Source organism: Pyrus communis, chromosome 2 (genome assembly GCF_963583255.1).
Source record: "Pyrus communis chromosome 2, drPyrComm1.1, whole genome shotgun sequence".
Classification (NCBI taxonomy): domain Eukaryota; kingdom Viridiplantae; phylum Streptophyta; class Magnoliopsida; order Rosales; family Rosaceae; genus Pyrus; species Pyrus communis.
Genome location: NC_084804.1, coordinates 11937016 through 11961617, shown reverse-complemented (window position 1 = coordinate 11961617; position 24602 = coordinate 11937016). Strand labels below are relative to the sequence as shown.

The 24602-nt window shown below is 37.1% G+C and overlaps 4 protein-coding genes across 5 annotated transcripts; 1 reads left to right on the top strand and 3 right to left on the bottom strand.

Annotated features, from left to right (window-relative positions):
- The first annotated feature begins 6067 nt into the window (after positions 1-6067).
- LOC137723296 (MDIS1-interacting receptor like kinase 1-like) lies at positions 6068-9272 on the top strand. Its single transcript, XM_068462455.1, has 2 exons — positions 6068-8717; positions 8816-9272. Exons 1-2 carry the CDS (start codon positions 6086-6088, stop codon positions 9226-9228), a joined length of 3045 nt encoding a protein of 1014 aa, XP_068318556.1. The 5' UTR covers positions 6068-6085; the 3' UTR covers positions 9229-9272.
- Positions 9273-9530: 258 nt separating this feature from the next.
- On the bottom strand, positions 9531-12334 carry LOC137726239 (auxin-responsive protein IAA11-like). 2 transcript variants are annotated; one of them, XM_068465130.1, is made up of 5 exons: positions 11623-12334; positions 10742-11061; positions 10301-10427; positions 10018-10079; positions 9531-9917 (listed from the first exon to the last, which is right to left on the bottom strand). In XM_068465130.1, the coding sequence occupies exons 1-5, from the start codon at positions 11955-11957 to the stop codon at positions 9868-9870; spliced, it is 894 nt and encodes a 297-aa protein (XP_068321231.1). In that variant the 5' UTR covers positions 11958-12334; the 3' UTR covers positions 9531-9867. The 2 variants fall into 2 exon arrangements, with proteins under 2 accessions (XP_068321231.1, XP_068321232.1); XM_068465131.1 differs by having other exon boundaries at positions 10742-11058.
- A 4046-nt stretch (positions 12335-16380) lies between these two features.
- LOC137726494 (uncharacterized) lies at positions 16381-18773 on the bottom strand. The gene is made up of 4 exons (XM_068465427.1): positions 18635-18773; positions 18220-18357; positions 17333-17520; positions 16381-16886 (listed from the first exon to the last, which is right to left on the bottom strand). The coding sequence occupies exons 1-4, from the start codon at positions 18694-18696 to the stop codon at positions 16696-16698; spliced, it is 579 nt and encodes a 192-aa protein (XP_068321528.1). The 5' UTR covers positions 18697-18773; the 3' UTR covers positions 16381-16695.
- A 768-nt stretch (positions 18774-19541) lies between these two features.
- Positions 19542-22990, bottom strand: LOC137725939 (hypothetical protein At1g04090-like). The gene is made up of 2 exons (XM_068464785.1): positions 22767-22990; positions 19542-21288 (listed from the first exon to the last, which is right to left on the bottom strand). Exons 1-2 carry the CDS (start codon positions 22870-22872, stop codon positions 19688-19690), a joined length of 1707 nt encoding a protein of 568 aa, XP_068320886.1. The 5' UTR covers positions 22873-22990; the 3' UTR covers positions 19542-19687.
- Positions 22991-24602: the final 1612 nt, after the last annotated feature.

The window sequence follows — 24602 nt, the reverse complement described above, 5'->3', positions numbered from 1 at the left end:
ATGGGTGCGGAGGGTGGATGCGAGGGGAAGACGAACTGGGATTTTTTTTTCTTTTCTGGGTTGCAGGTAAGGGCTCGGGTGGGGGAGAATAGGGGGGTTTTTGGGGGGGGGGGGGGGGGTGGAGGGTGGGAAGGGATAAAGTTTTTTTTTTTTTTGTTTTTTTCCTTCTTCTTCTTTTGTTTTCTGGGTTGCAGGCTTGCAGCAGGGGGTGGGGGGGGGGGATGGGGGAGAAGAAAGAAGGATGTTGCCGGGGGGGGGGGGGGGAGGAGGGTGGGAAGGGATGAAGGTTTTTTTTTTTTTTTTTTTTCCTTCATTTGTTTTTTGGGTTGGAGTTTCGCAGGGGGAGGGATGGAGGGAGGGAAAGAGTTGTTTCGTTTTTTTTTTTTTTTTTTTTTTTTTTTTAACTTTTTTTTATTTATTTTAATATTTAAAAAATATTAAACAATTTTTTTTAGGTTTTAATAGTATTTTATTAATTTTTTTAATAGAAAGTGGGTCCTGAATCATGTCACGACAGCATTTAACTGAAAATTTCACGCCAAGCTAACAGAAGGTATAACATTGACACAAATTCGTAAGATGAGGTATGACATTGTCAATTTTAAAAGATGAGGTATGAAAGTATCGGGACACCAATAGTTGAGATAGTTTTTTGTACTTTACCCTAAATAATTTATATAGGAAAAAGTTAGCACCTTACTTGAAAATGCATATTACTCTTAATAGATGTATCACTTGTTGACACACATACATAAAAAAGTTACTTATTATCTTTAGCAAATCATGACTGGAAAGGTAAAGAGCCAAGTAGTATTCTAATTTATACACATACATAAAATAGCTATTATCTTTAGCAAATCATGAATGGAAAGGAAAGGAGCCAAGCAGTATTATAATTTATATAGTATACGTACGTAGTGTAGATATCCATGTTGATACTTCGAAATAACAAGACAGTTCCACTTGTGGAAATAGGTGAACTCACGCCATAGGATTCTGAAACTTATAGCCCGCTTGAGACTGCATTATAAAAGATGCACCTGTAATGAATGTGAAGTTGTTTCCGGCATATTTGGAAACGTATTTTGGCACGAAAACTTAAGTCCAACCGTGCACCAGTGGTTGAACAAGGAAAGCTCAACAAGGCCACCTCAGAAAGATATGCAAATCTGGTTTTATAGACAGCAATGGTAGCAACTCCTACTTGATCCACCCAGAAAGAATGGCACTCCCAACACTATATATCGGGCGTTCGGTCTCTCCTTTGACTCCTCATACATTTTTCTTGCTCACAAATACATGAAGTTGCATCAGCCACGGTTTAGACATGAAAGAGTAGCTGTGGTAGGTTTCGGGCATTCAAATTTGTTGATTGGAGAGAGTATTGCGAGAAGGTGTTTGCTCACATTTTATCTCATATACGATTAGCCGTGGAATAGAAATAATTAATACTGCGGTAAAGGGGCCTTGGATTCAGAAGCAGATCATCATCAACATGAAGAAGGATTCGGATAATTTGGAACTAGGTTTTCTTCTTTTTAGTACGATCTTCTGCTGGCCTTTATATCCCTTTCTTTGTTGGTCCAATTATTTCTACTATAAGTTAACATTGACTAGTTTATAGTTGTTTCCATCAAATTATAAGTTAAGTGAAAATTACTTTTTTCCTAAACAACCTTTATGTGATGGCTTTTGTAGAAATTCACGAAACCAAATAACTTTCTTTATTGGTCTAACATTTAAAATTTGAACGCTAAAAAGAAGAAAAAAGAAGAAGAAGGTGTATGAATGCTATTTCATTTGAATGTTAGTAATGTAACGTAATCACGTGGAAGTATAATATGCTACATTTATAGTGTAATATAACTTCGACAAGCTAAGGTCAACCATGTTATAGTAATATCAACGTCATTTAGTCTAATTAAATATAACGTTAGTCTTATTATGTAATCTAGGAGTGTAAATTTCAAGGATTATAGTATAACATTATTTTTCTTGTAATTCACCATTGAATGTTATGTTGTAACATTGTTGTATATTAATGTAAGGAGACCATAAGTGAATTATGATGTTTTGTAATTTCATCATGTCCTTTTATATTAGATGTCCAAGGTGTCATAATCAACAGTGGTAGTGTAATGCAATCATGTGTAAGTATAATAACACACATTAATTGTGTAACAGGACGTTCACAACGTAATTACCAACCTTGTTATAGTAATAATAATGTTTGGTGTTATTTATTGTAACCTTATACCATAATCAAATTGTACTTGAATGTGATCACATTACAATATCAACATTCAAATTAAATAGTGCCGATATTATTGTTTTATTAATTAAAAAGTACCTTGAATTTCCTTTGTCGTTATTGAAATTTTCCGAGCTTGAAAAGTAAACAAACAAATTCAATACTAACGAGCCCCATAACATAGTCAGAACGGAGTTCCGCGGATCAAGATAGCTCTTGTAGAATTTGCAAAATCCATTGAAACCTTGTATTGCTTACCGTTTTTGTCAAAGATGCATGCAATTATTTTGTTTTCACAAGAACTTTTGCTTCCCCTAATACATGTTAAATGTTAATGCCGCATCCGAATGGCTTGTACTATTTTCCTTATTGCACATTCAAAAAGATCTAGCATATACTCAAGGTTTAGTTTTCGTTCCCTTCTTCCTAATTTCGCTTCTAAAAACATAAAAGAACTAGAAAAAAAACATATAAGGGATGATAAAATGTATCCTGTCATGTTGTTTCTCGAAGCCCTTGTTCTTATTCACCTCTAAACTTTATCAAAATATTGCTTCCCCCTGAATCAATAATCATGATTGAAACAATGAATCACAAATATTACAAAAATGAATGAGATAATGAGTGCAATGCACAGACCAGAAAACCGGCACACTGGGTTTGTATTATTGGTATGCACTATGCACTCACTATGTCTTTCACTTCAGATTAGTGTACCAAATGTGGGTCCCAAAACATCGTGGACCCCAACTATACATGTGGAACATGTGCAGCCACAAGCACCATGAAAAGATTTTGGGTTGCCTCGGCATAAACCCACGTGAAAACACGTAGCCATCCATACCTTCTTCCCATGGGTTACTTCTTCCGTTCTGCAGATGAGGAGGGTTAGCAACAGATCCACAGATCAAATAATCCACCCAATAATTCTCTTAATCCACCCAGAAAATAAACTCTTTTCTCTCTCCAATAATACGGTTGAGGGACTTCCCAAGGAAGCTGCTGTCTCACATGGCCTTCCAATCTGTACTAATTGCAGAAATGGTACCTAATATTGTGAATTAATTAAAAAAAGTGCCACTACTATATATGATACTTTGACTATTTTAAATGGACTGCCTTGCATATGTGCATGTGTGCATGTGAAAATTTGCAGTATAACAACAAAGAAGAGGGAAAAGGGAAAAAGGGAAGGAAAAAAGATTTTAATCTGAGAGAAATGGTAGTTGGTGAGGTTCAGACCACCATTGATAATGTGCTCATCACTTTCTTCCATTTCCTCCTGTTTGCTCCTCCCTTTTTCTACTCCTTTTTGTTTTTTTTTTTTTTTTTTTAAATAATCCACGGAACTCCCTTTTGAGTCCTTCGAAAAGGGAAAAAAAAAAACCGAAAGAACTAACTTTTTAATGCAGACTAGCAAAGGTCATACACAAAGAGAAATATTCTTTTTGCTTTTTTTATGAGAGTAGTGATTTGTTTTTAACGGGTTAGAATGTAAGCGGGGGGGAGAGAGAGAGAGAGAGAGAGAGAGAGTAGAGGGACAAAAATGTGGAAGAAGGGGAGGTGGGAGGAAAAATAGAGATTATCTGGCTGTGAGTAGAGAAAAAAACAACAAAATTGTTGTGATTCACCGTATTGCCTGTAATTAACTTTTAGTTTGGTTATCTTCTTTAATTTTGTTGATATGGTTAGAATAGTTTTTTCAAACTTCTTGAGTTGACAAACAAAGTTCTATTAAATAGTAGAGATATGCACAAATTAAACCAATCATAAACTTGTTATCATAAATAGAACTTAGGGGCACTAAGCAATACCTTAAGCCGTACACAAATCATAGTTTAGAGTCTTTTATTGTGTGTTTAGCGTCCATCCAATTATATTTTTAAACAAAATTTTCTAAGTTGATGTATATTTCCCGCAAGGGTGCAGTAGGTAATAGGAAGAGTTCCCTAGTTAATTATCATTTTATTAGCCAGGTATGGGCTGATATAAAATTGTATTATTAAACATGAGCAGAGTAGTTTTTGTCTTTGATTAATTGTTTGTTTCACCTTGTAACATGGCATGATTCCCTCGTTCAATCATGAGGAATAAATGGCATGTTCATTTGAGTTATTGACTTTAATTTAACCATATATATAAACTATCAACTACATATATAATGGGTATGAACTGGCTGTGATTTTATATTATTTCAACTTTTAGACATACAGTGCTGAACGAAGGTTTATATATTCCTATAAACTTCTTATTTCTCATCATTTTTTGTGCTGCATAAAAAATGTTTATTAAGGTTGGAAATTATTTTAACTCGTAGTGAGCAGTGACTAAGATGATTAGGGTTTGGTGTTGGCTAATACACACGCTTTGATCGATATTATCTTTTTCTTTTGATTATTCAATGATGGATCCACTTTGGGCATCATTTTCTGTATCTTTGTCATACTTAGAAGTTACTCTTAAAAGCTGAAGAAGGGAAGGAAGCCCTAAGATCGATGAAACCCAAATCATTCGAAGCATATGTAGCTTTGGGTTCCACATCCTTTGTGTATGCCTTAAGATAAAGTGGCTTTTAGTTAATCTGTTCCAAACTTCAATGTATTAGGTATAACTGTTTTAATTATTGCTTTTTTGACATAAACTTATGTGAAACATTTATTTTTGTAAGGATAAATCCATAAAAAGAGCAATGTTAAGGACAATCTACACATATTTGTATGAGTAACTTTTAATCATCAATGTCTTACAGGTAGAATCGTCCACGCATAATATAATGAAAGTTAATATTTTCAAAGATTTTTATAAAGAACAATATTAAAGAGAGCGTCCATAGGCATGTGAATGATCCTCGCCCGTTAATACTTTTGGGTTTCACAATACTATGTATCAATAACTGAAAGTCATCCACTTGTACGTAAACATTTATCACTAGCAAAATCCATTCATAAATAAACTGATTGAAAGGAAAGGTATGGGGTGGGCAAGAGTTAAGCTCAATTGGGTAAACAGTCCTACTAGAATCAAGGGGGAAAACAGTCCTACTGTTTAATCTCATTAGTTTTATTACGAAGTAATTACTTAGATCAGACAAAGAATCAAGGGGAAGGGAAACATTTTTATTGTGTGTGTATGATTAACTACTCTACTCTACTCTCTCAAGTTGACTAAATATGATATAACAGATAATAAGAAATAATGCTAGGGAGAACATAGACCAAATTTCATGAACTATATGACATGGTCGTTGATAGTTGAATTATTACTTAAGTATTGATTAACATATTTTTATTAATGAGATATCAAATAGTTTGCAAATTTAATCTCTACGTAGCATTATCCGAAAATAAGAGTAAGAACACTCGCACTGCATGAGAGAGAGAGAGAGAGAGAGAGAGGTAGGGGTAGGCGTAGGGATATTCACCACATTCTCCATCCCATGTACGGCGTCGGAGAAACTTCCAATAAGTCCAAACCCTTCCCCGTCATTACTTGCAGTTAACAGCCTGTTGCAGTCCCCAAGATCTTACGAGCCCCTCATCTTATTACAAACTAATCCACCCCAATTATTCACTAATTATTCATTTGTTTATTATATACCATCACATATACATTAACCAATCTTCTTCTTCTTTCCACTACTCCCTCATACAACTACAGTTAGTTACACTCTCTCACCTTCTCTCTCTATCAGTTTCCGAGACTGAAAATGGTGGAAAGCCAGAGAGAATAGCATGGTTACAAGCGTTTACCCTTGCACTCGAGCTCCTGCCTTTGAATTCTGCCCTCCCCCGATACCACTCGTGGCAAAAGACAAAACCCAATAAGCAGAACAATATGCAGTTGAGCAAAACCCAACTGCTGATCTTCTTATTTTTGTGCTGTTCTTCATTTGGCATTGCAGCTGTGGCCAATGACGAAGTTTCTGCACTGCTTTCGATGAAAGTGGGCCTCGTTGATCCACTAAACAGCCTCAAAGACTGGAACTTACCGGAAAATGGAGCTCACTGCAATTGGACAGGCGTATGGTGCAACACTGAGGGGCATGTAGAGAAGCTTGATCTCTCCCACATGAACCTCAGCGGCCCGGTATCCGGAGACATCCAACGTCTCCGAAGCCTCACTTCTCTCAACCTCTGCTGCAGTGGCTTCTCCTCATCACTGCCAAAATCCATCTCAAATCTCACAGCATTGAAAACTTTTGATGTGAGTCAAAACTCACTTGTTGGTGAGTTTCCATGGGGATTCGGAAGAGCTGGAGGATTGACGGAACTCAACGCTTCGAGTAACAATTTTTCGGGGTTTCTTCCTGAGGATCTCGGCAATGCCACAATGCTGGAGACTCTGGATCTCAGAGGGAACTTTTTCGGGGGCTTGATTCCAAAGTCATTCAAGAACTTGCAGAAGCTCAAGTTTCTTGGGCTTTCCGGCAACAATCTCACCGCGGAAATCCCCGCGGAGCTTGGAGAGCTGTCCTCATTGGAAGCTATGATCCTTGGGTACAATGAGTTTGAAGGTGGGATTCCAATGGAGTTTGGGAATCTTACCAACCTCAAGTATCTTGATTTGGCACTTGGGAATCTTAGTGGTGAGATTCCAGCTGAGCTGGGGAGGCTTCAGTTTCTTGAGACTCTGTTCTTGTACAAGAACAATTTTGAAGGCAAAATTCCAGCTGAAATTGGCGCCATTTCTTCGTTGAAATTGCTGGATCTCTCTGATAATATGTTATCGGGGGAAATCCCAGCTGAGATTGGGGAGCTGAAGAATTTGCAGCTTTTGAATGTGATGTGTAATCAGCTGTCAGGTTCAGTTCCATTCGGAATTGGAAGTTTGAGTCAGTTAAGTGTTCTTGAGCTATGGAACAATTCGTTTTCAGGTCCTTTGCCTAGTGATCTTGGCAAAAATGCCCCATTGCAGTGGTTGGACATCTCATCCAACTCATTTTCCGGTGAGCTTCCATCCACATTGTGCAACAAGAGCAACCTAACCAAGCTCATCCTCTTCAACAATGCCTTTACAGGTCCAATTCCGGCGAGCCTATCCACGTGCCTTTCGCTTGTTCGTGTTCGAATGCAGAACAATTTTCTTTCCGGAACAATCCCAGTTGGGCTTGGCAAGCTTGAGAGGCTTCAGAGGTTAGAATTAGCAAACAACAATCTCACTGGTGCAATCCCAGATGATCTTTCCTCTTCTACTTCACTCTCTTTCATTGATGTCTCTCGAAACCGCCTCCATTCTTCTCTGCCTTCCACCATTCTCTCTGCTCCAAGCTTGCAAACCCTGATGGCCTCGAAAAATGAATTGGTCGGCAAAATCCCGGATCAATTCCAGGACAGCCCTTCACTTTCAGTGCTTGATCTCTCATCAAACCATCTCTCAGGAAGCATCCCAGCAAGCATTGCTTCATGTGAGAGATTGGTAAGCTTGAATCTGAGGAACAACCAATTGACCGGAGACATCCCAAAATCAATTGCCATGATGCCGACATTGTCCATTCTTGATCTGTCCAACAACTCTCTCACTGGTGGCATACCCGAAAATTTCGGAATCTCACCAGCCTTGGAGACGCTCAATGTCTCATTCAACAAGCTAGAGGGTCCTGTCCCAGAAAATGGTGTGCTGAGAAGAATAAACCCGAGTGATTTTGTGGGCAATGCCGGACTCTGTGGCAGTATCCTCCCTCCGTGCATGCGAAATCCAGTGTTGGCATCGAGGCATAGGAATGTGCACACAAGGAACATTGTTTCAGGATGGGTGATTGGGATCTCATCAGTTTTAGCAGTTGGACTCGCACTTTTCAGTGCTCGAACTCTATACAAGAGGTGGTACTCGAATGGGAGTTGCTTCGGAGACAGTTTCGAAGTTGGCAATGGAGAGTGGCCATGGAGGCTGATGGCATTCCAGAGGCTTGGTTTCACAAGTACTGACATCCTGGCTTGTGTGAAGGAGTCAAATGTGATCGGAATGGGAGCCACCGGGGTTGTGTACAAGGCAGAGATATCAAGATCAAACACAGTTGTGGCAGTTAAAAAATTGTGGAGACCGGCAATAGACATCGAAACAGGAAGCAGTGACGATCTAGTTGGGGAAGTGAATCTGTTGGGAAGGCTAAGGCATCGAAACATAGTTCGATTGTTGGGATTTCTGAACAATGATACGAATTTGATGATCATATATGAGTTTATGCCCAATGGCAGCTTAGGAGAAACCTTGCATGGCAAGCAAGCAGGGAGATTGCTTGTAGATTGGGTTTCACGGTACAACATAGCAGTTGGAGTTGCACAAGGTCTTTCCTATCTCCACCATGATTGTCACCCACCAGTCATCCATAGAGACATCAAGTCCAATAACATATTGCTTGATGCAAACCTCGACGCAAGGATTGCGGATTTCGGGTTGGCACGGATGATGGTTCGGAAAAACGAGACAGTGTCAATGGTGGCTGGATCATACGGTTACATAGCCCCTGGTGAGTTTCTACCTTCTAGTTTCACATATCAACTTCACATGTTAATCTGTAATTTTCTTGTCACTAACAAGTTTGTGACTTTGTCGTTCTTTGATCAGAATATGGATACACATTGAAGGTTGACGAAAAGATCGACATCTACAGCTACGGCGTGGTTCTATTGGAGCTTCTAACAGGAAAGAGGCCATTAGACCCCGAATTTGGTGAATCAGTAGACGTCGTGGAATGGATTCGGAGGAAGATTAAGGACAACAAAAGTTTAGAAGCAGCATTAGACCCCAGTGTAGGAAACTGCAAGCATGTTCAAGAAGAGATGCTTTTAGTCCTTAGAATAGCATTGCTTTGCACTGCCAAGCTTCCCAAGGACAGGCCTTCCATGAGGGATGTCATAACAATGCTCGGAGAGGCGAAGCCCCGGCGAAAAAGCAGCAGCAACAACAACGATGCATATGCAGCAGCTAACAAAGGCCAGCCTGTGTTTAGCACCTCACCTGTACATGGCCTTCTCTAGGGACCGAATTTTGAGTTGCCCCTTTCGGCTGTCATTATTTTGATTTTTCCATTTTTCGTGTTGTATGTAAGATTGAGATTTATTTACCGTTTGCAATCAATGGTTCATACTGGTGTAAGAAGCATATATCCAAGTAAAAATTAAGTCGAGAGCTTATATTTTTTTCACTCGACTCCTACTGACAAATTGCAATTTGACACGTGTGCAAAAACTTATGCTTTTTTGTATGTTAAGGAGACATATTTCCGTAGCTGACGCAAATACAGAGGGATGTCTTCTTACGTGTAAAGAGCAAAGAAGGGGGAAACTGATAATTGCTCGTCTGCTGAACAGACAAGCATTTGGGGGTGTTCCCATATATACAACTTAAACAACATTCACCAAAGTAAGCAAACGTATATATATAGCAGTATTACATTGAAAACTAAGATGGCTGTGGTTTTCAAAAGGTAGGGAGATCGCTCTCGGCGAAGGCGTAACAAAAATAAAACAAAATGGCATTCGACAGCACCAAAAATGAACCCGAAAACCAACGGTTTCTCCCTCTTCTTTCCAAAATGCTCCTACTATAGGTTTTGTCCCCTTTGTACACTTCCAAACATAGGTTGTCTCTTCTTGCTTGTGTTACGAGAAACGGATCTAGATTGGCTTACATCTTTGCCTCACATTCTTTTCCTGTAACAGCGGAGCTGCAAATCAAAATTAACAGAGTTAGCATCGGGTGAAACTGCAGCTTTCGGAGACCAAATTTGATTTTCAGAGACAAAATTAACAGCAACCCCTACATACCGAATCCGTTATCTTCAGATGTCCTCATAATCCTTAACCTCTTCACGGTACCAAGAAACATCCTGAATGCAAAATAAGTAAAAACGCATAAGCTGAGGCAAAACCAACGACATGAAAACCTTATATGTCGCTCAATATGGCTTTTAAAACTTTAGATACCAGATTCCACTAACACCGAACTATATATATAAGAACTAGTAGAACAAGTCAATAACTACTGAATTCAATTATAGTAATATGCAGGCACAATACGCTTCATCGTTTATTGAAAAAAAAATCTTACTCCCAAGGAACGTCTCCCACAAGCATCCAGTCTCCATCTTTATCTTCATAAGTGAGCGCAAACTCAAACGATCCATCCAGCAACTTTGAGGGTCTAGTTTCTCCTTCCATCTCCTGACCACCTGAACCTAAGTAATAGATATAATACTACCATCAGTCAAAAGGCAAATATTTACATCCTAATCGGCTAAGATAAATAAATTTGATCTTGTCCAAGTGAAAACCATGATTTCAAGTGATGGACTTTACACATTCAGAATATCAATAACTATTATATTTCATAAAGGGAAAAGTTTCGGCAAAATAAACTCAAATTTGGAATTTTTCTTGATTCAAATGACATTCCAAGAAAGCTTGGGAAGATAATTCTAGCTCCACAGAAGGACCATTGTGCACAACTAAAATTCAAGTTGCCTGGATTTGGGAACAATAAATGACTAACCATGTGTCGAGGGCCCATGGAACATATCCTCCAATTTTTGTGCTAGGGCTTCATACGAACTATGTGCATTTAGATTAACCTTTCGCCCAATAGGACTCCCGTCCATATTCACCTTCACAAACAGGGAACCCCTCTGCTGCCCTATCTCCTTAGCATTTCCATTGGTCTTGTGACCTCCATTGTTAACCTTCGCCGCACCAGTCTTGCACTCGCTTCTCTCATTTACTGAGTTAGATCCTTCGGCAGATGAAGATTTCGCTTGGTGAACCAAACTGTTCATTCTATAAGCTCTGATAGGAGGCCATCCCACAACCTGACTGCTTCAACAAACAAAAGATACAATCCCTCAGAGAAGAAAGAAAAACCGAAAACCTTACAAAAAGCGGCAAGGTTACAATATTTCCACATAAATAACTCAACAACCGGACGCTATATAAGTCCTACTACCTCAAGCAACAATGAACAGCAGAAAATCTAATTTAATGTCTCCGGATAATTACACAATCATGTGTATAAATGTTGTACACTATAGTTTTAATCTAGAACTATAATTGTGTGTAAACCAATGATCCAGCAAGGATATTTGTGCATTGAGCTAAACAAGCAAAAGAGGTTATTTGCATCCAGAACAACTGACAAATACAAACACAGGCTCTTAAATCCGACAACAACAGATGAAAAAATCAAATCAATGACAGAAAATAAGATTGCAACAGGACATCATGGTACAGAAAACTTGGAAATTCTAAAATGGTAACAATAATTTGTGATGTGCAATAAGAGAACCCAATTAAATTCTGAAACTAGAGCCAACAACCAATCAATTGAGCTCATTAATTAAAAAAAATTAAAAAAAAAAGAATCCTTTTTAATTATCTTACCTGCCACCATTAGCAGCAGCCACAGAATCAGCACTTCTCTTGGTTCCAGCCGCAACATTAGCACTGCTCAACGAAGAAGTAGAAGACGACGACTTGGAAGCCGACGAAGAAGAAAAACCCACAGAAGGAAAATCCTTAGCGGTCAAGATCCTAGCAACTTGACCCCTTTGCCCTTGCTGACCCTTACCACCACCACCACCAAGGCTCAGCCCAAGACAGAGCTCGAGCCCAGACTCCTCAGGGTTAGAAGAGTCCTCAGAAGACATGGCAAAATTCTCCTCCCTGGACAGCGTTGACTTAGTTAACGACCCACTTGCAGAACCTCCACTCTCCATTGAACAAACAAAGCTTCCTCCTTTCCACCTCAAATCCAACAAAAAAGCTCACAGGATCAGAACCCAGATGGTGGATTTTATAAAAGTTGCAGGTGGAGTGACTGCATAAAAGGGGAGACAAGGGTTAGGGTTTAATTTGGTGATAAATTGAAGTTAGGGGAAATTGATTGAGACAGAAATTGGGAAAAGGGAGAAGTGGGTTTTGCTTGGGGCAGTGATCCTTTGCACATTTGACACAAAACCAAAGGTTTGTCGGGCAACTGTGCTCAGTTTAGTTGAGCGAAGAAGAATCCTATATACTTTTGTTTGATCGGTTTTGGGAAAGGGAGAGGAGCGCGGGGCAAGGTTAGGTTAATGGGGGTTTGCTTTTCAGGTTGGTTTTGGTGGTGGGTGGTAAATAGAACGAAGGAAAGAGATGGGGTCCACTCATACTCATTGTGGAGAGAGGACCCACTTTCTGTCTGCTGTCTGCCGTCTGCTTTATGCGTCTCCACCAATATCTTTGCTTGCTTCTACGCTATCTTTCAATTTCTCGTTCTCATTTTACAAAACATGAGCTATCATTCACTACTCGAGTCTGAGTCGTTTTAATTTATTATTCTGAAAATTGAATAAAAATGAAGATATAATTGCTGTTCTATGGAGTTTTGAAAACTTCAAATATTTCAAAGTTAAAGAAATAAAAATTTATCAAAAAAATAAGGCGCACTTCTTCGTATATTGCAGGAGTAAAGGGGATGGGATAAATTTTCGCTCTATCTGACGAAAATTAGGAGAAGACATTAAGGAGCCGAGAGAGGAAATTCCCGTGCCCTTCAGGTAGGAAAGGCAAACAAGAAATGGAACCCACAACCCATACGCTCCAAACGACAAGCCGACAGGCCGGGTCCACCCCATCACAGGTCTCGAAACGTTTGGAATTAGGACCGCGTGGGGCCCGTCCTTGGTGTGCACGTATGTTGTGACACCTGGGACCAAGGAAACATCGGAGTGTATGTGGACGGCCCCGCGGCGGATTGGAGTGACACGATTCGCCAGGGCTTGAAGTCCGAAATTTTGTGAAACGTTGATGAGTCCGCCGGCTGTCACGTGGACTCCTCCGTGCTTTCTCGTTGACACGGTGGCATACAGTGAGGGGACACCGTCAGTTAACGGGAGGGATAGACCACAAGCGAATTATGTTTGTTGTATTTATTTTATTTTCGTGTCAACTTGTTATTTTAACAAATCGTATCGTGAAACTTAAATTATCTTAACAGTGAAACTTAAATTATCTTAACAGGTTTAAGAATTCAAAACCCAACCCAACAATTAAAATTCAGGAGTTAACTTACCAGACTCATTTGCACTTATAATGAAATAAAAAAATTATAAGAAATCCGTAAGGCTAATTCTAAGGTGATTAAATTTATAAATTAAACAAGGTGTCATCAATAGAATTGAGCACTTTAATCAACGTTTAAGTAATAAACTAATCATCGATTTCCATGTCTTTTAGTTTCCAAAATCAATCTAAAAATTTTAACTCCTAACATTATCCAATTCCTATATAGTAATATATATATTGGTAAGTTCTTTTTGATTCACCAATAAGACTACAATAATTTCATTAAGCACCACAAGTTTACATCTACATATCACATACATATGATTTTCAATACATCATATTCCTACAAAATATCAAATGTTTTTAGTTTAATGGATTGAAACGGGTTACTCGCGTGTAGAGCTGAATCAACCCTTACTTAATGGGTTGACCCAATAAGACACTTGACTTGTTAAGCCTTGACTCGAAATTCGTTATTTTTCGTGTTGTTTCATTTCAGGTAATAAGCAGTGCATTAAATTGTCACGTCCAAATAGGGAGTAAAAATCATAGGGTAGACATTCAATGTGAGATGGTGACACCTTAAGCATCTTGAAGAGGAAAATGACTTTCATTACACGAGTTTATCACCAGTTCACCACGTTGCGTTTCGTATCAATAATATAAAGACATATGTTGATTCTTTTTTCAAGTGTACTTGTATTATTAGCATTAGACGCCACCATCGTAGTGAACTCGTGCAATACAAGTTGTTCTCCCAATAAAAATGTCAAAAGATATATGTCAAATATAAATTTAAAGGCCTATATGGTAATGTCAAATTTACTTTTGCTTCAATCAATATGATTCTTATTCAAATTAATAATTGTAAGACTCACTCTTCAATCTAAATCAATCACAACTAATTTTCATGATTTATAATTGCAATATTAGGACCCACACAACAAAACATTCACAAAGTATAAGACATCACATTTTCTCATATGTCAAAATATAAACTTAGATACTCACTAGTAATAGGGAGTACCCTATATACTCAATTTTTTTATTTTGATCCAATAATATTCTAACACATGTTTTATGGTTTTAAAAAATAATGGACATGTTAGTTAATTTTTCTTGGACTTTAAAAAAATGGAACTAGTGACATTTTGATTATGTGACATTCCATTTAGAATTTGGCATTGAATTATTTTAAAAAATAACCATTTTCACACATTAGCAAATGACATTTTGTTTATGTTATTTAATTTTACTTAGTGAGTACCTAAGTAAATTTGTATGTCAAAATTGGCAGCACATAATTTTTATACCAATCCACGTAGGATTGACATATCAGTTGGAGCTTCTATCTACTTTCAAATTTTATTATGTGACATTCCCCTTAGAATTGAACATCGAGTAACGTTACACTTATCACATATTTGTACTATCATTTGTATCATCTCTCTAATAGAATTAGGATCCATAACACACGTGTGTCTCTCTCTATTAGAGAGATAATATAAATATATGGTAAAAATAACATTTTTAATTTAGCATCCTCTTTTGAGATGCTCTTATTTAGAAGTCTTTTTAAATATGGGGAACAATCAGGATGATGTGCAATTTTGCCGACCAAAATTAAATAATGGCAAATGAAGAAAAGAAGGTAAATGTGGGCATGTTTAATTCGATCCACTTCTCCACTAATCAATTGCATCAACTGAAAGATGGGTTAAGGAATGATTACGGACAATGATATATAATAATGTTGTAGTAATGCACAAAGACGTTGGCAAGTTCGAGATAATCGTTGATCTTATGTTTGAAGATAGTGTAAAGCTTTGTAATTATTATTACGTGAAGTTTTTTTTTTCTTTGACCGGGTTAAAATTAGGTCTATTTAATGCACTATACTCTCTATTTATACTGTCTATTTTATCGTATCAATAAATATCGTATTTATCTAAAATATATATATATATATATTTTTTTTAAAAAGCTTTTTTATCAAATAATGTGTCAGGTCTTCATTTATTTAACATTAAATATAATACATACCTCAATACACATACGATTTTCTATTTATTTTCAACGAAAAATTTATGTTTACCGAAAACATTACACAGAAACATTTGTCCCGCGCTTCAAACGTGTTAATAATTTAATATAACTTAATACCTATAATTAATAAAAATAAAGGACACCAATTTAATTTTGTAAGTCCATGTCCGCATCGTACATGTCAAGATTCAAGACGCAAATGTTTTGACTTTAAGTTTTGTTTTTCTATGAATGGACCACTCATCATTAATTTGTATTTTACTTCACGTTAATACTTGGCTTACTTGAACCTTATACACTCTCTGCATTTTTAACATAAAAAATGGGTTCAACTACAACGACTCATACTACTAAGACCATCTTCTGTAGTTGGGATAAAAATTAAAATTTAAACTTTAAATCCCTCCAAACCATCATTAATTATTGGGTTAAAACAAGCCTCGGGGATAAAATAAATTTTTGGGCTACTATCCCCCACCCCCAAGAAAATAGTCTTGGCTTAAATCTTTCTAGACGTACCAAATTATCATATTTCAAACCTTTTTTTTAATTTTTTTTATTATAATCCAACGAATGTGATCGAATCTAGTGGTATTAAAAAAAAGATTAGAGTCATTAGACGACCCAAAATTAAATCAAAATCTAAAATAATTTAAATCAAATTTCATTCAATACCCATGTATTTGTGTGATTTTTATTATTTATCAAAATTTAAATATTTTTTTATTAAAATTTTTATAAAAATAAAATAGGATAATCCACATAAATTTTAGTTTACCCAAAAAAATATAGGCTAAAATCATTGTTTAAGAATCTAGGACTAAAATTTTAAGTCTATGCATTAAAGAGCATTTTTTAGGTTATGACTTAAAATTTTCTGGCTTAAATTTTTAAGCTTTATCCCACCATTAAAGTTGGTCTAAATGATACAAATTTCATGTAAAACTAAGTTACAAGTATTCATCAGATTCATATATGCAAGATTTAATCGTTGATTTCCACAACCAATCTGTCGTACATAAAGAAAAATTGCAAAAGTATGCCTTCTTGAAACTTAAACATTTTATTCCACGAAATTACTCATTAAAGAAAAGGAATAACAAATCTAGGGAAATGTTTATGGGCTTTTACAAGGAAACAACAGCCCAACTCTTCTCCACCGCTCCACTGTCTAAAACCCGGCCCAAGACTAAAAACCGAAAGCTTTGAGCTTTCCCACCAGTCACCCAAAAAACTGAAAAACTAAAAACTGGACAAAATACTCAGGTGAGAAGTCTCTATGCTATTACAATTCTGTACCAAGTTTTGTATGAGATGGATGATTTAGAAGTGCAAACACTCTTGCATGCTGATGCGTTTGTTACTTCAGTTCTTCGGACTCGCCGATACTTGAGTGGGACAACCAGTGCATGCCGTACAAGCAAGACCGGGGGCACTGTCGGCAATACCAATTCGCACTGTTTGCTGCTTCTCTTCGTTTTCAGGAATATGGACGAGGGCATCCATGATTAGGATGTCCCAATCGCGAGGGATGAGATACGAAAGCCAGGTGTTATCTGCGAATGAGAAATCCGATCATTAAAGTACTAAAAGAGTTATCAAAACCCGAGATATATGTAAAATGTAGTTTAAAGCATCAAACACAAAAGTCTAGCTAGTTTTTCAGCATTCTTCACAAAACTTCTAATACACAAATTGGGATAGCCCGGTTGTTCCAAACAAACCAATTTGGAAAAGATCTAACACTGACAACGAGTTTAAGTACACATCAACAAACGACGTTGATCAATTATATGTCGTTGGATGTAAAATCATGCACCATTATTATGGTTTTAAATGTATATTCAAGTAGCGACAATGTATGAAAGTGCGTGTAAGTATCCAAACACCAAAATAAGCAGGTGTGAGAGCACATGCACACAATGTATGTCTTTATGTGTATTTGCTTGTGTGTTTGCACATACAATTATATGTCTGTTTTTGTATTTAAATCAATACAAACCTCCTTTACGTACAGCCTTCACCTCCAAGACTCCCACGCCTCGTGGTCCAAACACAGGAAACGTACAAGCTACAGAATGCCGCTTATGAGCTACTGCAAGTGAAGCATTGTACCATGGGCCCTTTGCAATAGGTTCCCCTATAGCCTCTATGATTGCAGGGTTCTTACTGGCTTTCTCCATGGCCTTGCTGCAAAGTTTACAAGAATTGATTACCGAAAAAAAGCCTTAGATTAAATATATATCAGGGACATTAAATGATTTGGGGTTGTTCCTTGAACTCTCTATTACCCCTTCCCACCTCTCCAAGAAAAGTGTCATTTTCCCTCTCCTCCCCTCATTCATCCTACAGATCACTACTGATCAACAACCAACTCTGCGAGTAAAACTGCCTAACTTCCACCTTCATACGTGGACATTATGACATGATCTGTAGTGCGAGGGAATAGAATACATCAAACAAGCAGGATACTGACACGCAAGTAATATTCCACGGCTGCATTGCATATGTGCAAGATTAAGTCACACTATGGTGTAAATCACCTCTTGGTTAGTTTTCTGCGCCCTCTCTACAAATATACTTTAAATCTATATGCTTTCCATAAAGCTACATTACAAGGTATTGCTGTAAATACAATCTGTAAATTCATATAACCAAGACACTATCAAACGTGTGATCTAATTTATAGAACCAGTCATATAATAGATCCAAACGATTTCCAAACCTAAAAAATGGAGAAAAAAAACCGCCTTTTCAAGGACAATCATTAAGAAACCGAACTGCACAAAAAACAACGTTGTTCATAAACGCAAGTTCCAAATTTGAGTAAACTGATTAATCACATCAAATAAAACAGAAAAAAATGTCCCATATACTTGGAAGGAATACCTGCTGCAGCTTTGATAAATCACAAGATCATTAAGAGCACTTAAGGCAACACCGCCGGTAGTGGTAATCAGAATAAAAGACACCGCCTTTCGACGGAAAGACGAGCTCTTCCCTTCGTCCACTGTCTTCGCCGCCAAACTGCACAAAACCCATCTCATTAGTCACATCACACTCCATCAAATCCTAATCGGAACAACAAGAAATTGCATCCACTATTTCATATTTTATGATCTCGAAAACCCAAAACTACAACGACCCAGTTCATAATTTTTGTGCAAATTAAATCTGGTAATGCTGCAACAGCTGCTATTGAAAGTTCTGGGAACTTGGTGAACCGATTACTCAACTTTTTGGCAAACTATGGGAATTAAAATTTGATCAGAAGTTTGAAGAGAAAATATAATAAAAGTTGAACCTGGAAAAGTGTGGCGCTGAGGAGCTCCTATTGAGGAACGAAACCAACCTCCTCGACAGCATTTCTCTGCTCGCTCGCTCAGAGTCCTAGTCGTCTCTTTCGTATGTGCTGTGTGTTCGTTCTACTGCTCGCGTGGTGCCCTTTGCTTCCAAGTTTCAAGCACCCCACGACTGGACCGTTCGGTCCCTCTCAAATGTGGAGAATATGGGCCGGTGTTTATATGGACCTAAGGTCCATTTTGTCAAAAGGCCCGTGATTTATAGTTTGCTTTTTTGTTTTTAAACAAATCAATTGAGAGAAATATTAAAAATTTACGTCTTTGAGCACTACGAGAAAAAATAGAGCAAGTCACTAAGACGTTATCACAAAATCAAGAGTTTGTCCGGATAAACCAAAAAAAGGGCTTGTGGAGAAAAACTTCAATTGGGCACCAATTTATAGTTTTAATGGCATCACCCGACCAGTTAATATTTATCACATGTTCAAAACGTGAATCCTTTTTTTGGCCCTACTCTTTCTCACAAACACACACAAACCCTCCCTGTTTTTTGGATTATTCAGCGTGTATTTTTTTGTAAATCCGGCCCCACTTGTGACAATGTCACAACCTTATAATGGGAATAAAATCCTCTCCGGATCCTCTTGTGGGGGTCTGGAGAATCAATCAATCGTGTTCGTTTATCGCACATTACGCGGTTAGAAATTATTTTGAGTTTTATTTAAAATTGAATATAAATAGTACTTAACGAAAACTGATTGCACAATGTACAATGAACGAACACGACTGCACAATGTACAATGAACGAACACGATTGAGTCCCAGATCTCTACAAAGAGGATCCTCATCCCTTATAATGTATCATCAAGTGCTCAAAAACCCAAGTGCAAAAATGTTTCCCTCCATCACTAAAAACGTTCTCGAAAAGCCTTGTACCATACATTATATTGTATATATCTATACACAAAAATGGATACATTACATAGGGTTACAACTTAGGCTTACAACAAGTGATTCACGAAGGTAGGTATTTCTCTCACAAACCAAGCAAAACCCTAGCTTCTCTCATCTCCCACCCAATTGTTCTTCTCCTTTGGTCCAGTAGGACCTTCCTCCCCATAAAGCTCAACTGGAAGCTTATTAAATATGTTCTCCAATCTGTGCTTAAACACCACAGGCAAGACATTGATAACCTTATCAAGATCAGTTCTTGAATTGTACACTATTGTTGGACCCCACTCTCTCATAAACTGCAGCCAATCCGGCTCACTCACAACCCCGTCTCCAAGATACTCGGCTGCAACAATCACATACCGAATGCTTGAATCCACAGATAAGTTGCTGCGAGCAGCATCGTTCCTTATTCCGATGCCTAGCTTGTCTGACCCCTGAAGGTAAGTCCCGGGATAAGGATAGCTCGCATGTCCATTTTTGGATGAGTAGACAATGGCTTTGTTCCCGTCTGTGTACTCCAAATCATATGCATCCACCCATTTGCCACCGCTGTGCTCCGAGAAGTATATGCTCTGGAGCTCTCCAGAAAAGTTGCAGATGCGGAGTGTGAAATGCTCCCAGTCACCGACATGCTGTCCGATCTTGCTCAGAGAGAAGTCCAGAGGCCCAACTTTGAGAGTGGCTGGTCCATTGAAGGGACAAAACACCCACATTGCAATGTCAGTGAAAGTCCCACCAAGAGCTGGTTTCACATGAACATAAAGTTCTGCACTTTCCAAGTTTCCGCGTTTTATTATCTCTCTTCGTTCACCAGTCGGCAAGTCAATCCAAAACCCCCCATCATTTGATCCCCCGCCAGGCAAATTTGAGCCACTACCATCAATAGCCTCACCATCCGACATGCCAGTTTTGTACAAAAGCGCTCCACTTTTGAAAAACCATGAAACAGAAGATGGCAAGTAAATCTCTTCTGGATGAAAAAATACGGTGGGTCCATAATGATGGATAAGCGAATGAATTTGATCAAGATTTGGCATTCCAGGTAGCTTCGGATTCAAATTCTTCAAGCATCCAATATGCACATCCTTTCCAACGTTGGAGTCGCTAGAGCAGAAAAATGTACCAGCAGAAACCCCTTTCCCCATCATTCCCCGATGATGGGGTCTTGTAGTCCAAACTTGGAAAGGAATATTTAGAAATTTTGTAATCGCATTAAGAACTGGGCGGTAAGTTTCACATCTGTCAGTCAAATCAGCTCGAATGCACCTCACTTCATCCAACCGAGGTTTATCAGGCTTGTTAGTCACTAAAAAGCCCATTGCTTTGTAACCTTCTGGTGGCTGAGGACGCCAAAAATAACCATATGCACCATGATTGTCCTCATTCCCCTCATCAGGGCTCCATACTAACATGTAATCAAGTGGCTCTCTGAGAGCCGGCAACTTGACACTCTCCCCAACATCAATTGTTTCTGGAAACTCTGCCTCTTTAACCACAAGAACAAAACCGTGTAAAGGTTTATCCTTGGATTGGCAATAATGACCAAGGCTATGGAATCCATCAGGTATTCCTGCTGGCTTATAAAACGTAACACATTTTTTCTTGTCCTCCGATGGAATGCAGGCCCAGATAAACTCAAATCTGGTTATCTTGGAAACCTCTATTTCTCCGAGATTGATTCTTCCAGAAGCAAAACCTTCACCTGAGAAGAAAAATGCATCCCTGAATCATTTAGAAAAGTAGTCCAAACTGCCATTCGAATAAATAAATGCATCCCTGAATCATTTACGAATCCTCAAGCATTCAGTTTTTCTCATTGATAATTTTTAAAATTTTTTGCGTTAATGCTTTAGTCGTACTTGAAAAGATTCTTTCCGAATTTCCACAACCTCCAAAATTTTGCATGTTCGTAAATACTCAGCTGCAACATAGGTGAATGTGAAACTACAAAAAGAAACGAGCTACTTAAATTGAAGCTTTGATTCAGAAAACAAAGAAGAAATACACCATAATCCAGAAAACTCACAATTAACAACATCAAGCACACTAATCACCCGAAAAAAGATGAAACCATCCAAACATAAGGTGAAGTTCAAAATATGTTGCGGCACAAACTAACAAGTGAATTTCTAACTCGTAATTCATTATTCAAGCAAGGAAGAACAGATAAACCCCAATTTCTGGAGCTTTGAAATCAGCAATCATGTGCTAAAAAAATAGAATAAGCATTCACTAACAATATAGGCAGAAACATATAACCAGAAACTTAATGAGCGAAAAGACTATCTTAAGCTGCTCATTAAGGGTTTAAGAGATCGTTTATAAAGGGAGAGAAGCTTCAAAAGGGAAATAAAGGAGAAAAAGAGTGTCCTAGTAGAATGACTAAACAACGGACATCGAGCTAAACCATGCTAACCAAAAGGTAGGTTCTTTTGCTGCCGTGCATCATATCGAGTTGAATACAACTTAACCGCAATCTAAAGCATATGGTCAATGAACAGGCTATTTGCACACAACATCCACACTTGCGCTAAAATACCGAGTAACCAATGCAACACAGTAGAACAAAACCATTTATGATCAAACCACAAAATCGCGAATATCAGCATGTTCACAAACTTACCAGAGCATACCAAATAACATATACAGACAGAAAACAGGTTGATGATGATGAACAATGGCCCTAGGAAACGCATAGATTATAAAATCACATTTTAGCTCTCCAGCTCAAATTCAAACAACCAGTGGAGGTTCATCATGATTCCGAAGACATGCTTAGTTCTGATAAGTGCAAGTACTTTGGCAGAGGAATCAAACTAACCATAAAAGTCTCTAATTCCCATAAAAATCACTGATCAATATTTGCAATAATAAAATAATTTCAGCTTCTTTTCAGAAATTAACAAAAGGAAAAGACTTTTTCTTTTCAAATTTAGAGACTTACAGTTTATCTAAAAATATAACGACTATAATGCGTGATCCATTAACCCAAAAAAAGCAAACTTTCATAGCCACATATGATAGCATTCAGCAGAATCCACAAACCCATCAACCCAAAATCCATAAAAATTCCAAATTCTAATCAGATAATCTAAAAAAACAAAAACCCAGATCATAATTTTCAAAAACAAAAAGAGAATCCGAAAAAGATCAAAGCTTTTGCAGTATAATTTTTCACACCTGGAGGCCATTGAGGAATGGGATGAGGCAGAGAGAAGGGTTCTTCAGGCTCGGGTGGTAATAAATCTGTGAGCTGATTCCAATGGAAGCACTTGCACCCGAACATCACTAACCCGAAACGGAAGCCGAAACTTTCTGCTTCTGTCTCGGCCTCTGATCTGAAACTCCGATTTTATTGTGCTCCGAGATGAGATTGCGACAATTCTGAAAGTGATGAATAGAATGCTTAATCATGTTGTGGGGCCGACTCCCACAATGCACACTACTTTTTATAAAGAGAAGTCGATGATGATGACGAAAAATTAATTTGTGTGCATGGCGGAAGGAGATTTTCTTCAAAGTATTGAATATTGTAATTAAAAAAGTTTAATTCGTTTTAATGACAGAAGGAAAATTTCTACAATATTTTGAAGTATTGAATATTTTCATTATATATTTTATTAAAAATATTAAATTTAATAATTAAAAAACTCAAAATATCTAAAACCAATCTAAAAATTCTGCATGGTGGAGACTACGAATAGAATTCTTTCTCCTTTTACCTTTTCATTTTTTGGTTAAAACCTTTTTCTTTTTCAGTTCTTTTTTTTTTTTTTTGTGTTAAAAGCAAAAAAGATTCTACAACGCAAAATAAAAGAATTAGTAATAATAAATTCACCACTCTTTTTCATTATGTTAAAATAACATTTCAATGAGTAAAAATCTTGGAATAAAAGAACATAATGATGATCAACAATAAAGAAAATAAAACTATTTTTTGGCAAACATAATTTTTGTTTAAGATGAGTCCCATTTGAGAGTCATCTTTGATCAAACCATTTTTTTTTCTTTTAAGATAAGTCCCACTAGAAAGTGATCTTTGATCAAACCAATCCAATAAAAACATAAGTAGTGGATTGTATGGTTAGGATTTTTTTTTTTTTAGTTCATTGTATTTCGGATTTAAATCCTTTTTATTTCTCATAAAGATGAATTTAATATAAATCATATAGTTTTTTTTTAATAAACAAAAACGAAAAAGAAGTTGAATTGACCTTAAATTTTGGTTGTGTATTCATATAAATTCTACTTAAGATACACAATTGCGAATTTAAAAGAAGGGGCATGAGAGGCTAAAAGGTACGTGTTTATAATTTTTTTAAAGAAAAATGGGAGATGGTATAGGCATTTCAAAAAATAAAAAAATTATTGTGCACTCTTTGCAATTGGATTTTGTTTTCAAATACATAAAATTGTGCACAATGACTTTTTGGAGTGCTAATAACAACACCCCGAAGAAAATATGTATCATTTTTTTTCCTTCCATGCAAAGATATTGAGAGAGACGAATTAATTATAATTAGTTAGGTAATTATTATTGACACTTCAGAATTCTCATTTTGCACTCCAAACTTTTTATATTTTGAAAGAAAATGCACTTTTAAGGAATGCATAATAAGATTTTTGGAGTGACAATAACAGTTTCCATTATTTATTGAACTCAAGACTTATATTCTATACAAGGTTTTAAAATACGTTAGCCGCTAGTCGGACGGCTGATAAGGGCCTAGCGCCTAGACGGCCTAGGCGGATTTATGTAAATTTATTATATATCTTGTAAATAAATGCCTATTTACACTTAAAAAAAAAATTAAAAAAAAAAAAAAAAAAAAACTATACTTGTACGGATAATAGAATAATGATAAAATGTAAAAATAGAAGTAGAAGAATACACAAAGTACATCCATCCAACAAGTTCAATATTAAGCATATAATTATAATGAGGAGTATTCTTGGATGATAGACTAAATTCTTCTTGTTCATGATCCTTGTATTGGATTATACATAGATTAAATT